Source organism: Lacerta agilis, chromosome 10 (assembly GCF_009819535.1).
Source record: "Lacerta agilis isolate rLacAgi1 chromosome 10, rLacAgi1.pri, whole genome shotgun sequence".
NCBI lineage: Eukaryota > Metazoa > Chordata > Lepidosauria > Squamata > Lacertidae > Lacerta > Lacerta agilis.
The window spans coordinates 53,703,073-53,718,797 of record NC_046321.1 but is presented as its reverse complement, the minus strand read 5'-3'; the positions used below and the strand labels follow the sequence as shown (position 1 = coordinate 53,718,797).

The 15,725-nt window shown below is 43.3% G+C and overlaps 1 protein-coding gene across 1 annotated transcript in view; it reads right to left on the bottom strand.

Annotated features, from left to right (window-relative positions):
- Positions 1–11,258: 11,258 nt before the first annotated feature.
- The window catches only part of KCND2 (potassium voltage-gated channel subfamily D member 2), a 285,618-nt gene continuing 281,151 nt past the window's right edge, over positions 11,259–15,725 (bottom strand). The window contains exons 6-7 of the mRNA XM_033162299.1: positions 14,278–14,525; positions 11,259–11,777 (exon numbers count right to left, since the gene is read on the bottom strand). Of these exons, the coding sequence (XP_033018190.1) occupies positions 11,600–11,777; positions 14,278–14,525 (426 nt within the window). The 3' untranslated portion in view covers positions 11,259–11,599. The remainder of the gene's footprint in view (positions 11,778–14,277; positions 14,526–15,725) is intronic.

Here is a 15,725-nt window from a genome sequence, read left to right as displayed (position 1 = left end):
TTAAGTGCTTCTTTCTTTCTTAGATTTTAGAAAAAAAAATCCAAGATAACCACCTTTCCCGCTCCGTGTACAGAATCCATCTAGACTGGCTTTGAATCTTACTTTGATGTTTATGATGGGATGGCATCCTCTGTCACACATGAGGGAGCCACACTAATTTAAGGACTTTGTGGCATGCACAGCTCTGTCTTCCAATAGAGTGGAGTGACTGCTACTGCTCAGAATCTGCTGCCTGAGGCAGTGATCTCACTCTGGCTAATGGTAGGACCGGCCCTGGGTCAAACATATTCACCTGCAGCTCAGTGAAATCCATGTGTCTTAGCTTGCCTGTGCAGCCATAGCCAGTGCAATTCCAAAGTTGGATCTTCGGATCTTTTTCTCCTCCAGGATTTCAAAACCCTGAACATACCGTAAGTGGAACATCCAACCCTTCTCCCCTAGATGCACAAAGCCCATATCCCATGGGCAAACTAATTGTTGGTGCACAGTTAGTTGTTGGTAAGCTGATAGGACTTGATAAATTGCTGGGAAAGCCTGTTTCAACCCCTCTGCTTGGACTTTGTGGAAATTGCCTCTAAAAGATCAGGGATGTTATTTGTATATAATAAGGCATGTGTATGTATAGCAGAACTGAAATCCATATTAACATTTTACTTAACACTTTAAGTTTTGTAAAAAGAGAAATGTGTGTTTTTAGCAGTGTCTTTATCTAACTGGTTGTTTTTTTAAAAAAAGAAATACCTGAAACATCAACTTTTTAAATGAATTTTTAATGTTCAAATTAAATTATGTGGTCCAGAGAGATTTTTAAAATACTAATAAATGACATATCTGAAATACCCACTTTTAGCAGGGAAAATTAAGTGGTGAATGGTCTTGGAACTAGATTTATTGAAGAGAGATTCTACATTCTTTCTAAGCAAGGGATCATGAGGATAATGTATTCAATCCTCTTTTTCCTGCCCTGCTCATTTTTCGTTCAGAATGTGTATGGTGTTAACTCTCCCATTGAAGCCAATGATACATACATGTGCTTAATTCTGGCTTGATTACTCTTCACTTTTGGTTTCCTTCCTGTAGCACATGACCTGGTTCATCTTCTTGAATCATCTAGAGCTGTTTGTACCTGTAGAAAGCATTCCGTGAGCCACTTGCTCTCTGCTTGGAGCATGCTTGAATCTAGTTTGCATGGGGAGATGGGTGGATGGCCAACACTTGTCCAGCCAGCCTCCCCCAGCCTGGTGTCTTCCATATGTTCCATCAGCCACACACAAAATGCCCAATTATCATTGATGGTGGGAGTTGTAGTTGAAAACATCTAGGAGGCAGCAGATTGGGGAAAGACAACCTTGCTTGTTGGAGCAGGAATTTGGAGTGGTTTATTGGACTGGGAATGAGCAACAGCTTGCCTTGTCTCCCCCTTCTCTGGTGGCTTGGGTATAGACCCAAGTTTGTTGAAATACCATTTTCTGAGATCCTTGTTAACAAACCAGGACTATACACAGTGCTTTAAACATCATTTCTCATTCTGGACATCTGCGGAGACTGCAATTTAACGGAGAAGGGAGTCTTCTCTGAAGCAACATGGTAAAGAGATTAAAATGTATTTATTGAATCGCGAAAAAGTGCATCTTACTGTATTTTATGTGTACTATAGAGTTACGGTTGTTTCCACCTAGCCACATTCTTGTTTCACATGTTATAGTAGTTAATTTAAATGCTTGCCAATCCTATGGTAGCTGCTTAAAAGCTGACAGTATGGCAAACGCAGGCACATGGCAAGCTGAACTTATCTGGCTTTGAGCCAAAAATGGGTGTGTGGGGGTAACTCTAGGTGGGAACCAAAGGTTGGGGACTGCCGACTTTTGCATTCCCACAATAAACTTGAAGTGGCTGCTGTGTGACTCTGGGGTATATGAACCCACCTTTAAGCTTCTTTCCTCTTGAGCAGTTTCCCTCAGTGCATGCAGAGTCGGACGAGGGAACTTCCCTTATGGGATGAAGCCAGCATTGCACTGGCCCGAGTGGAAATTTGTGTCCTCCTATGATTTTAAAAATTGTTCCAGTTTGCACTCACAGTGCTTCAGGAGAGAGAGAGAAAAAAGCTATGTGTAATGTTGCAGGCAATAAAACCACTACTGTCTTATATTTTGTCATGGCTTTATTTGAAATGTGAGCTGACCTCCCGTTTTCCTAAGGTCCTAGGATTCTCTTCTGTGCGTTGCAGACAGAAACTTTCGCCTTCTTTATATTTAGCTAATACAGTGGTACATCGGTTTTCAAATGCCTCCGTAGTCGAACGTTTCGGGACTCAAACGCCAAAAACCCGGAAGTAAATGCCTCGGCTTTCAAACGCGCCTCGGAAGTCAAACAGGAAACACGGCTTCCATTTTGAGTTTTCCGTTTTGAGGTTTCCGCTTTCGGTTTTTTCGAATGTTTTGGAACTCGAACGGACTTCCAGAATGGATTACGTTCAAAAACCGAGGTACCGCTGTATTATGTCCACAACTTGTGCACATTCACCTTTACACAAAGAAATATAAAAAGAGGCTGGGGTTGTAGGGGAAAATTACTTTGGCATTCCCACCCACCATTGAACTCAGTGGGTTTGGGCTATACACAATTTTGGCTTCAGATGTGATCCCCGAAACATAAGTTTTGGGCCTACTGTATAATGGAGCGGGGAGGAATCACTATCTCTTTCAAGGCAGAGGCCAGCACATTCTCCCACAAGGATGCATTTGTCACCCTCTGGACCCAAGATACGCCCAGGCTGGGAAAGTTCTCCCCCATGCCCTCAAACCACAGCAGCTCAAAATAAGATTCCATTCAACAAGATGAGACAGTTCCTCGGGGGCCATCTTAAAACCAGCATTGTAAAAGCTGCTTGCATATTATCACGTGGTGTCACTGCAGTGTTTTCACAGATAACAGCACCTCGCCAGCACCTAGGGTCCAATAACAAATATTTGCCTATAGAACAAATAGACATTACTTGAGAACTGCCAATCTTTTCTTTATTGCCGGCATGGAGAAACGTCTCTATCTCTCTAGTGCATGCCAATATTTCCTTTAAGAATCCCCAGAACCGGGAGACAGAAAAAGGTACTGTCAGTCATGTAGACCTGAGCGTGAATATTAACAGATTCGGGTGCAATACAAATGAGGTGAATGAACTCACACAAGTAATTTTGTAAATTTGGCCTCGTTGGGTCTCTGTACTCCATCTGTACTTTCACTTCACTTAACGACACAGCTTTGTCTAGACACATTAGATGGAAAGCTTTGGCAACACGTAAGTACAAATAGTTTGGAGAGATCATGTTTAACGGCGCCCTTTTTTAATCTGCCAATTTACGTAGGTGCCCACAGTCTACTTTTATAAAATTTAACTACAAAAATAGATGGGGATTTATTCCTGCCCATATGGAAGGCTTTCATGATTTTTCTCCCATACAGAAATATTTGCTTATGCTATATATCAGAATTTTTCATCAGTTGCATCCAATTGCAAGTTGCAAGATTGACTGCCTTCTGCCCCATGGTTTCACTTGCCCAAAGGGCCATTTTTCATTTGTGCTGAAATAAATTGGTGCCTGACTTTAGTGAGAGTAGACGCTAAGCTTGCAGATTGTATCTTTTGTACCACAGCTGTCCTCTAGCCAACACTACACTGTAGCTTGTGGGACGCGGGTGGCTGCTGTGGTCTAAACCACTGAGCCTCTTGGGCTTGCTAATTGGAAGGTCAGCGGTTTGAATCCCTGCGATGGGATGTGCTCCTATTGCTCTGTCCCAGCTCCTGCCTACCTAGCAGTTCAAAAGCATGCCAGTGCAAGTAGATAAATAGGTACCGCTGCGGCGGGAAGGTAAATGGCATTTCTGTGTGCTCTGGCTTCTGTCACGGTGTCCCATTGCGCCAGAAGCAGTTTAGCCATGCTTGTCACATGACCCAGAAAACACTGGACAAACGCTGGCTCCCTCAGCCTGAAAGCGAGATGAGCGCCGCAACCCCATAGTCTCTTTTGACTGGACTTAACTACCCAGGGATCCTTTACCTTTTTACTTTACACCGTAGCTTATGGTCAAGAAGTAGCCTATGCACATTAAATACCTGGAAGCAGAGATACTTACGACATATCTCTTGGTCACGTTCTTTTGCTCATGACTAAGTAAAGGAGGAAGCAGTGTTGCCCTGAGCAGCTAAACAAGTTTGGGGAACCCCTTTGAGCCATCTGTAACTGAGAGGAGGGGGGCACATGGCAGTGGTGGGCAGAGTTAATTGTTGCTGGCATCCGTCTGTCTCAAGAGACAATGGAGTGAAGTCAAAGCGCTGGAGAATTGCAGCACCTGCTGTGGCTGCAGAGGCTGGCAACTTGTAACTGCTGCCTCCCCCGTTGCTTTTGCTGTGTTAGCAGCACTGAAGTGACGTCCCTGGGCCCAGGCTTGGGCCGCCCACATGACAAGACCCCCCTCTTGGCCTTGCTGATATGATCCAAAGGAAAGCAGAGCAATACAGTTGGTACCAGCTTGGCTGCAGGAGTTGATGGAAGGAGAAGAAGAAGAAGAGTTTGGATTTGATATCCCGCTTTATCACTACCCGAAGGAGTCTCAAAGCGGCTAACATTCTCCTTTCCCTTCCTCCCCCACAACAAACACTCTGTGAGGTGAGTGGGGCTGAGAGACTTCAGAGAAGTGTGACTAGCCCAAGGTCACCCAGCAGCTGCATGTGGAGGAGAGGAGACACGAACCCGGTTCCCCAGATTACGAGTCTGCCGCTCTTAACCACTACACCACACTGGCTAGATGCCATCCGGGCATCTTAGGGACCCCACTGCAGATTTGTGTAGGGTTCACTCCTTTGCCTTTTCTTTTCCTGAAGGTGTCCTGCAAGGTACTGATTTTTCCTCGGGGTTTTGCTCCTGAAGCCTTTCTCATGAAAGAGTAGAGCTACAAGGAAGCAGAGCTTTAGGATCAGAGTTTTCCTTTTACTACATGGGCTGCTTTCCCAGGCTGACGAGTCCCATCTGCTCCTGCAGAGTTAATAGCCCCGTGACATTCACACAAAGCTATCCATTATGCACAATTCACGCAGGTCGATCCATCATATGCGTACATCTGCCCAAACCACCCCATCCACACAAACCCATATGCCCACAGATAAGAACAATTGGGTCACACACATCCATATACATATTTAGGAGCATGGCAGAATTAAGTTGGGACTTTTCAACCAAATGCTGTAGCAAAATTGCAGTGCCTGCACTCGCACAAATGCAGCTACAGTGGTACTTTGGTTCTCAAACAACTTGGTACTCAAACAACTTGGAACCCAAACACTGCAAACCCGGAAGTAAGTGTTCTGCTTTGCGAACTTTTATCAGAAGCTGAATGTGTTCCGTTTTGAGTGTCACGCTTCTGTTTTGAGTGCCACACTTCCGTTTTGAGTGTCACGCTGAGGTCTGGTTTTTTGCTATTTACGGTATTTTGCGTTTTTGTGGCTCTTTTTTGTGACTGTGTGGAACCCAGTTCAGCTACTGATTGATTAACTGTGTGACTGCAGTACATGGTTTATTGCTTTCATTTTATAGATCAGTGGTCTCATTAGATAGTAAAATTCATGTTAAACTGCTGTTTTAGGGGTTGTTTTTTAAAGCCTGGAACGGATTAACCCATTTTGCATTACTTTCTATGGGAAAGCATGCCTTGGTTTTAGAACACTATGGTTTTGGAATGGACTTCCGGAACGGATTAAGTTTGAGAACCAAGGTACCACCGTATAGTCATATATGCACACATTGCCTCCTAATGTCCCCAAAATATTAAGCACAGTTTCTCTGTTTGCAGGATCCCTCCTGCTCTTACTTTCCTCTTGTCTGCTTGGGCTTAACAGGACACTTCCTCTTTGCAGCCTTGGATTCCACAACATGGTAGCAACTGCCCCATGCTGTGGCATCCTTTGCTCCCAGACTATGGACTGGCATCTCTTTCTAAGCAACTTCATTAACTTCTCATTATCAGAAGACCTGCTGTCTGAGGTGATTCCTAGGTGCTGGCGAAGATTGCCGAGTGCCCCCAAAGACTCTGTAGAGTGCCCCCCCCAAATTGTTGAGCACCCACGAATGCAACTATGCAGAATTGGGTACAGGTTGGTGCTAAGGAGTTGGCGATGCGTCAGAGAAGTGGTCGAAGGACGCAGCATCTGTGATCCCTATTCCTGCTGCCGCAAGATCACCAAAGGAGGGAGGGAGCCTGAGAAAGGTAAGTGGCTGGCAGTCCAGATCTGGCTCATGAGCCACCCATTCCCTACCTATGAGCTTGGTGGGGGTTGGGGATCCATAAAAGCACAAAAACAGCCTTCCACAAATCCTTAGCTTGATGAGAACCAGTGTGTGTGCCCATGGATGCTGCAGATACAATTTGTAGCACACTATGTCAGGTTGACTGTAGAAAGCCTTGGTCTGAAAACCAGATGAATTTAACAGTCTCCTGCCTTATCCTCTCCCCACAACCATCCTTGCTCTTTGATTTGATCAGTGCTATGGCTGATGATCAGACTAGAACTATGTGTGTACAGGTGCTGAATAGAATTTGAAGAGACTTCATGCCTTAGAGGGCGTGTGTTTTTTGTAAGGTAAAGGGGACCCCTGACCATTAGGTCCAGTCATGTCCAACTCTGGGTTTGCGGCGCTCATCTCGCGTTACTGGCCGAGGGAGCCAGCGTACAGCTTCCAGGTCATGTGGCCAGCATGACTAAGCCGCTTCTGGCGAACCAGAGCAGCACACGGAAATGCCATTTACCTTCCCGCCGGAGTGGTACCTATTTATCTACTTGCACTTTCACATGCTTTCGAACTGCTAGGTGGGCAGGAGCTGGGACTGAGCAACGGGAGCTCACCCCATCGCGGGGATTCGAACCGCCGACCTGATCAGCAAGCCCTAGGCTCTGTGGTTTAACCCACAGTGCCACCCGCGTGGTTTTTCTTTTCTTTTGTAGGACAGTAAAAAATGCACTATTTTGAGGCAATGGAAGAGAGACCTTGATGTTCAGAAGAAAGTGGTGCTTTGGCCTACACAATAAGTAGAATGAATGGCATCTCGAATCACACGAGGACCTTTAGCAAAGGTTTCTCACATTCACTTGAGGTTCGCTTGATATACAGGCAGGAGCGAAGCACTTCCTGAATGAGGTTATTGCAAAACCAGTTGTCCCATTCAAGCATGCAGAAGTTTTATTTAAATATTCCTCAGATGTCCGATTTATTCAGCGTAACACATCTTGTTATACCACCTTTCCGAAGTACAATATGAATTTCAAATCTCCCCGCCCCCACTCCAAAATTGTCAAAAAAACAAAAAACAAACCTCCAAAAAACAACCTTGGTTTCTTTTGTGTGATACACAGAAATAATTACATTTCATTTACAGCACAGATGCATTTTACACAGTCGCCAAGTCATTCACTACCGAAAAACAGCATTTAAATCACCTAAAACACAAAAAAGAAGTATTAGCATCTGGATTTCAGAGGGGGGCGGAAATATGACATTTTTGCATGGGTGATGCGGCCGGCGAGCGTTGTGGAAAACCCTTATCAAATTCAAGGGCAGCTGGGGGAGAGAGGGTTGCATGAAGGTCACACTGCTGGAATGTAACCTGTTCTATAAGGAATATAGCGTCTTTAGAGACGTCATATTTAAAGCCCAGCAGGGCTTCAATAGGGTAAAGATTGGGGGTCTTGCACGCATCATTTCATTGTGCTTCTGCTCTGTTTTCCTCTTGCACAAAAGCCTTTTGTGAAACTGGTGTGGCAGATCTCTGTGTTATAACCTGTTTTTGCATGCAGAGTGCATCTCCCGGATCATGTCTTTTGCCTCCAGGAGTTTTCTGTGGCTGCCATATCCTATCGGCAAATTTAACATTCATAAACTCAGTTCAGAAGTACAATGTTACTAAAAGAAGCAGAAGCTGTTGCAGTTTCAGATTCAGAAATTGACACAAATTGCAAACAAAGCGAGTTATCGTCAAGGTTAATTGGAGTGAGAGTTTGTAAACCTTGAGCTGCCTTTCCTTGCATTTTTTTTTTAAGAGTCCAGAGCAGATCGCCCACTCCCTGCATGGTGAGGCAAGCCAAGGTCTACTCCACCTTTTCCCAGTGCATTATATGAAAATATTCATATTCCGCAGGAGTAAAGGGTTACAGCAGCAGGTTGTCAAAATGGAACTGTGTTTCTGCGGTTGGAGAATGAAATGATTGCGTGGTTTCAGTGGAGTCACTTGGAAAGATTACAGCAGAGAGCAGCAAACTCTAGCTTTGCATATTATAAAAAACGTCAGTTGAGTAAAAGGGCCAAGTTGTCACTTGCAAATGCTGTAGACTCTTTCCAGTGTGCAGAAATGAATGAGTGTTCCAATGCAAATGATTAAAATTACGCCTAAGTATCACAGCTTATCTGTCTTCGTTTATAAAACAAAACAAAAAAACCCCACCAGTTTGACCGTTTTGCGTAACGTTTCCTATGCAAACTTACCTGGCAGGAAGCCCCATTGAAAATCTTCTGCACAGACACATACTGTAATATAACTCATGGGTTATCGGACTAGTTCAGTATCTGCCACAACGTCTCGTGTGAAATACCACCAATTGGTGCAAACATAAGCCCTGGCGATGGGGGTGGGGGAGAGGGAGGAAGAGGAGGACTGGGCTCCTGCTTCCATAACAATTGTATAGAAGAGGGGATTTTAGTGGGTGCCTCCATCTGCCTAGTTCTTAGGCACAGTCCTTAGCCCTGCTCTCTTTTTCACCTGGCCACCCTACTGGCAAAAGACTTACTTCTGGTGCACCGAGCACCAACAACTTAAGCGCTAAGATGAGCGCATTTTGGAGAGGATAATTTCCAGGGCAGATACATGTGGCCTAGGTGGAAAAAAAAATGCCAAAAGATACAAAAGTTATTTCACTTTCTGCCTTGCATTCATCATTAGTCTGTGTGTGTGTGTGTGTGTGTGTGTGTGTGTGTAGGAGTGCAAGAAATCTACAATTTCTTTTATTAACCCTCCCAAACACCCCCCCAACCCCTTTTAGAACCAGGCTCCCAAAAAGGAGTTTTACCTGTGCAACCAATGATACCTGCATGAACATGTCTGTCACCCTGGCTTAATCCCTTCAATCCTCTGCTCTTGTATGTATAACATTATGACAATTCCAGTTACAGGTGGGTAGCCGTGTTGGTCTGCCATAGTCGAAACAAAATAGAAAATTCTTTTCAGTAGCACCTTAGAGACCAACTGTGTTTGTTCTTGGTATGAGCTTTCGTGTGTATCTGAAGAAGTGTGCATGCACGCAAAAGCTGATACCAAGAACAAACACAGTTGGTCTCTAAGGTGCTACTGAAAAGAATTTTCTATTTTGTTTCGATTATGACAATTCATGTCCTTTCTCCTTGATTCAATTCCAATGGAGGGGGAGCCACACCAAAGGGAGATATCGTCCTGCCCACTCTGAGAACTATTACTCTTAATGCACTGATATAGCAGGGCTAATCAGTCCAGAGGACTGGGCTGGGAGAACCTATAACTCTATGCACCCCATCCCCTCTGTTACAAATGAGCCTCTGATCCAATGTTGTGGCAATGTGAAATGTATTTGGGTGTGATGCTAGTCACATAATGTTACGGTAATAGATGTAACTAACCCATACTAGACAAATTGTTTGGGAATAGATGAGGATGGCATCTGATGACCAACATTCAATATGTTATTTTTTTAATATGACATAATTGCAGACAAGAAACTATGTAAGAACATCCTTACTTCCATACAGCAGTGCATTCAATGACTAGATGAAGACGCATCTGTTAATACACAATCATATAGGACCCATTCTAGTAGAGGTGCTATATAAATCTATTTAGTAGTTTCTTGAGAAGCACCTTCAATGTTTGGTTACACGTTCTTGCTTAGAAATATCTTGAAGATTTGAAATGATGGCGGAAAAAACAAAAAAACAACCCACCATGTTCCTAAACAAATTAGCAACGATGGAGGAAAGTTACTTTTCTGGAAACAGCATTTTAAAAATCCTTTGGACAATGAAACAAACAAACCAAAGAAAGAAAAAGAAAAAGTTTGTGTATTGTTCCTACAATTATCCTATTGGGGTACATCCTTTGAAGTCACTGTTTTTTGCAAAATTCGGTCCGTTTCACCATTCATCCTTGTATTGCGTTACTAAGTGTTCCCGACTACAGATTTGACAATCAACGTTTTCGTAATCCTCTGCAAAATTAACTTGCATGTCTCCCAGTGCTCAGCTTGCCTAATAGCACAACGTAAAAGCAACGTTTTAGAGATGTTAATCACTAAACCAATTGATTGTCACTTTGGATGAGATTTACATTGTATCACTGCACTAGGAAGACTGTCGTTTTCAGGAAACATAAAGGATGGTGTTCATAAAACAGGGTTTCTCAGTTAATTTATGGAAACCCTTGACATTCAAAGAGGATAGAAATGCAGCAAAAGGCAATGGTTGGCTTTAAGGAATTACAGGGTAATGAGAATTAAATAAACTTTTTTTAAAAAAAACAACCAAAAGCTAACATCTGTGACACAAATTTTTTGCTTATGAAATTATTAAAAACATTTTCATACAACAGAAAATACTTTACTGTCTATCCGGGTGATTATTTTATCTGTGTAGCTGAATTTGTGCAGTTTTATACATAAAGGCCTGATTCCTGATACAACAGGTGTATGTTGAATTATTGCAGTTGTAACAGTACCAAGGAAGCAAGCGAAAACAGTGATAGATGCTAAACTAACGGAACACCTCAAGTTCACTAATGCATGTTTCGAGTGAGAAATACTTCATTTCCCCCACAAGAAAGGAAGTTATTTGCACAACCATGGAACATTAACAATCAGGTTGTTTTTTTTTTTGTAAGTGCACAGAAATGCCCCTTTTCTACAGTAAAATGTTATCATGCCTAACCTGAAATAAACAACAGAAGTAAACTCAGATCACAGCTCCAAAGAATTTTCACATGCATTATGGTTGTGTTTCTTTCAATTGATACAAATATTGTATGAGCCATTTTCTCACTATCTCGTTTAAACTCACTTGGTCATGGGTTCATGGTTTATCAACAGGAAAAAGGAGGACACATTATCAAAACTTCATTTCCAGCCTTCGTTTTGCATTCATTTGGAACAGTCTGACTGGTGGGTTGCTGGGTGTGTGTGTGTGTGTGTGTGTGTGTGTTTTTGTTTTTTTTTAGATATTTTATCAAAAAGATTTTTCATGGTAAGAAGAAGCATCAATGGGAGACATTTCATTGTGCTCATAGAGTAAATCAAAAGAGTCACAGAAGAGTTTGCTCCAGAAAAGTTCAAGTGATGTGTAGAAATTCCATTTGGTTGCCCAAAGCACACAGTTCAATATTGAAAACCCCAAATGTTTTGCATCTCCAGAAACTCAAATTTTCTTTCTTCCTCTTGTTTGCCATTCCACTGAACAAAGAGTTGTTGTGTCCTTCTTTCTTCGGGATCTTATGCTCTTGGCTGCAGTTCAGCTTCTGAGTGGTCTTTATTCTAACTGTTTTATAAAGCAGAAACTCTGACAATGTTTCCTCCTGAGTACCTTGGAGATTCCGGTCTATTGTCTCCCTCCGGTGTAGTCACAGGTGGTGTTGGAATGCTGATTATTGCTGTGGTTACATAAGGCTGCTCACAGTTTAGTTTAACACACTCTTCCATTTTGGCATTTAAACTGGATCGGCTAGAGAGGTTTGAAAAAAAAAACACAACAACAACCAATGGATAAAAAAAATTATACAAATGTCCCATCTGCTTAGTGTTTTCTATTCAATTCTGGTATGTCACAAAAGCATCCAGGTTGCATGTAGGATGCAACTGAAATGTCTATATCTCTTCCAATGCTTATTCTACTGTTCATCCACCAGCCTCAACACATTTTACATGGAAGCAATTAGGAACCATGTCTTCATTGTAGATAAGAAAGTAACACAGCACTGCAAAGGTAGGCAGGTCTGTGAAATCACCATGAGCAGAACACCAAGGCAGTTTTCTGGTCTACTGCTTCATACTGGTCCTAGTGACTGGTGGCATCTCAGGTGGCTGTATTTGCTGTTGAGAGTAATGGAACAGCTGACCTCAGTTACTAACATTAGATAACCAACTTAGATATCATAGATGTTATAAGTGCGGACACCTGAGTCACAGACATGTGCAATTCATCTATCTACATTCATTTCGGCGGAGGCCACCACATTGGGGTGCAAAGAAGTGCTTGTAAAGATCGTGGTTTCTCTGGAAATAAATGGGACATGTAGCACATGCAAAACTGTGTGCACATGTCAGTGTATACAAATCTTTGAATTGCAACAGATTTTGGTACATTAAATTACTTTTTTGGTTGTTTTGGAGGCTATTATTGCAACATGGTTATAAGCTTTCACAAGACCAATGCACCTTATTAAAATGTCCTGAATGGACGTTCCCCTCATCAAATGGGGTGCACATTTTGCGTGGTCGTGAGTAGCCCCCTTGGATCACGGAGCAGCCCCTGGCAGTTGGGCCTGGCACCACCTTCCCAGGTTGGATACCTGTGGACTCCACCTACTCCAGCAGCCGCCCAATCCTGGCTGGGGAGGTGTTGCCAGGTAGAAGGAGGGATTTACAGTACACACAATAGAACTGAGTCATACCTGGGAAGTGGCTGTTGGATTCAGAGCTTCCTCACCCTCCACTCCCTCAATTATTGTTTACGTTGCAGGTTAACCACCTTTTCCCCCACAGCCACACAGGCACGCAGGTGCTGCTATGACAAGGTCGCTGTTGAAGGGCTGGAAAGGACTTTCCCTGCATTGGCAGGTTTTGCCTTTCCCGTAGCAATTTGTCACAACTTTGGCGGTTGCAGGCCTTGGGCAGAATCCTTTAGTCATATACAGGATTGGGGGGGGGGGCGTGGGGCGGTGACGCCCCGCCCCCATTGCGTCGTTGGTAACAGGGTTCCCGTTAAAGGGGTCTCAGGGGAAGGCATTGACCATACGCCCAGAGGTCGTCACTGCCCTCCCCCTCCAGCGGCGGCGAATTAGGGGGATGGGCTAACTGCTTGAACATATGTTCTCCAGAGCTAGCCCACTCCCCACACATGCTGGATAACCCTGAAATTACCCAGAACCCCAGCTGGGGGGCTGGGAAGGATAAACGCCCAATGCCTGAGCCAAGGTCTCCCTACATCTGAATATTAATAAAGTTGTGGCCAATTTAATCCCATACAACGTTGTCATGTGTCGTTATTTCCCTCGGGGGACTCCGCCTGGCCACGCAAACAATGTGCATTTGGGTTGTTTTGGAGGCTATTATTACAACATGGTTGTAAGCTTTCACAAGATCAATGCACCTTATTAAAATGCCCTGAAAGGTTAGCAAATTTCGACTACCATTTTACAAAAAAGGTCATAAATCTCAGTCATATTATGTACATGTTATCGATATGAGAATCTTTCAGTATATGACTAATATCAAGTCTTGATAATGTTTATTTAATAGATTTCTTTTCTTTTCTTTTCCTTTTAAAAAACACCTCTCCCATGTGATATGAGATCAGTTGATATGCCTGTAGTCACAATATTGCCCAGTGCCATGAGTAAGTTCAGTGCTCATCTACACAGCAATATTTTCCCAATAAAGATTTTCAATCCTGGTGCAGTTAAGATTTTTTTTTAATGAGGTCATCTATCAAGGGGAAGTATGACAAATGGTCTTGTGAACAGCTATCTGTAGACATACTGACCATACTGAATTCATAGGTGTTTTCAATTCATTTGTGCCTTGTCATAATGGGACTACTCAAAGTTTCTCAAAATGTGGTTTCCAGTAGAGCCCAACATTTTACACAAATGATTTGCTTTGATATTTAAAAGAAATGACATTCATTCACTGTTCCTCTGCCAGTTAAGCACTTCAAAATTGTTACGTTCAAGACTAGGAAACGGCTTTCCTTGTAACATTACGGAACACAGGTTATGACCCCAAACGGAGCAATATTTCTCTCTCTCTCTCTCTCTCTCTCTCTCTCTCTCTCTCTCTCTCTCTCTCTCTCTCTCTCTCACACACACACACACACACACACACACACATGTACATGCTCCATGCCAATTCTTTGATAGGCAGGATCGAACATCATGTTATCTCTGCCTGGAGAGCGAACATAATGCTATCTCTGTCTAGGGTCATTTTTAAAGCTGAAGTACCTGTTAGACAGAGGTGTTCTTTCCATGCATCTGATCTGAATGGTACTGAGTTCTTGAACAGTACTTGGGCGACTGCCAGTTAGGTTAGTGTTTGGGATGTGGAATGTCTTTTTATGTCTCCGTGAGCAGCAAGAGCTCGTCACTCCATGTTGAGAAGAGAGGGAAGGACTATGGCTGGACTGCCTGTTGACAGTAGACATCTCCATGCAGCTTTCTTCGTAGGCTTGTTCGTCCAGGAAGTCATGATTCTGCTCAACATGGTTTAGAAAGGAAAACAGCATTAAAGCTGAAAAGTGGCTGGGATAAATGAAAGTTTCCCCGTGGCACAAGATTCAGCCTCGTTCATATTTCATGGGAAGAGAGCTGGTTTGCTTATTTAATAAATTTAGTAGCCCAACTGTTCGAAATGCAATGTTTTCCCATGGCAGCTTACAACATTTAAAATAATTTAGAACCGTATCAAAATATAAGCAATGTAATCAGAAGCATGATAACAGCAGAAGGAAGGGGGCGGCGGACCCAAATTCTTCTGTATCGTTTACTTCCTGCCCAATATATCACAGTCAGCCATATCGGTAAAAGACTTAAAACCAAAATGCTGCCAATTGAACTCCCTTCACTAAAAGCAGTTTAAACAAAAGCATCACAAAGCCCAAGTAAATAAAGCAAGTCGCAAAAACAAGGCCCCCTTGTTATAAGCTTCATATTTCTATAGCTTATAAAAATTAGCAACTTTGGGGCTGCTAACTTGAAGTCTGGCAGACATTGAAACCTGGGGGTCCCAAACTTTGCTCAATTTCATGCTGCAACACTCTGAATTGCATTTCAGTCTGCTATATGTATGCTTCAAAACAGGATGCAGTGCAGTGTAAATTACGGATGGTAAATTTACTTTTTCAAAGTCAAATTCTTTATTGCATTAGCATTTAGCCATAGCATAAGCCCAACAAACAAAAACAAACAGTACCGAATACGAACAACAGAGTACATAAGTCGCACTGAGCTGCAGACACAGCATGGCATAATTTATTTATTTTTTAAAAAAATAATTACTGTCTGGAAACCCCCCCCTCCCCACGGCAGGTAGCATCCCGGGATCGTTTGCAGTACAGGGAACCGCCCCCTTTGTTCACCAGTTCGTCGTCCCCCTCCTCAGGAGGAAGCGACCATTCCTCCAGTGGGGAGGGGGAGTTGGAGGCAGGAAGTCGGTGCAGGGGCTGTGAAGGGATCGCAGAGCCTGAGCACCAAGGGGGAAGCGGGGAACAGGGACAGGTTCCCGCACCCCAAGTTCGCAGACAGGAAAGACGTGGAAGGGGGAGGCGGGGGTTCAGAATCCCGCGCCTCTTTTGCTGGACAAAGAACCGGAAGGGTTCATTCCCAGACTCTGCGGAGGGATGAGATGGACGTTTGAACTTTTGCTCCACTGTAAATATCTGCACAATAAAGAA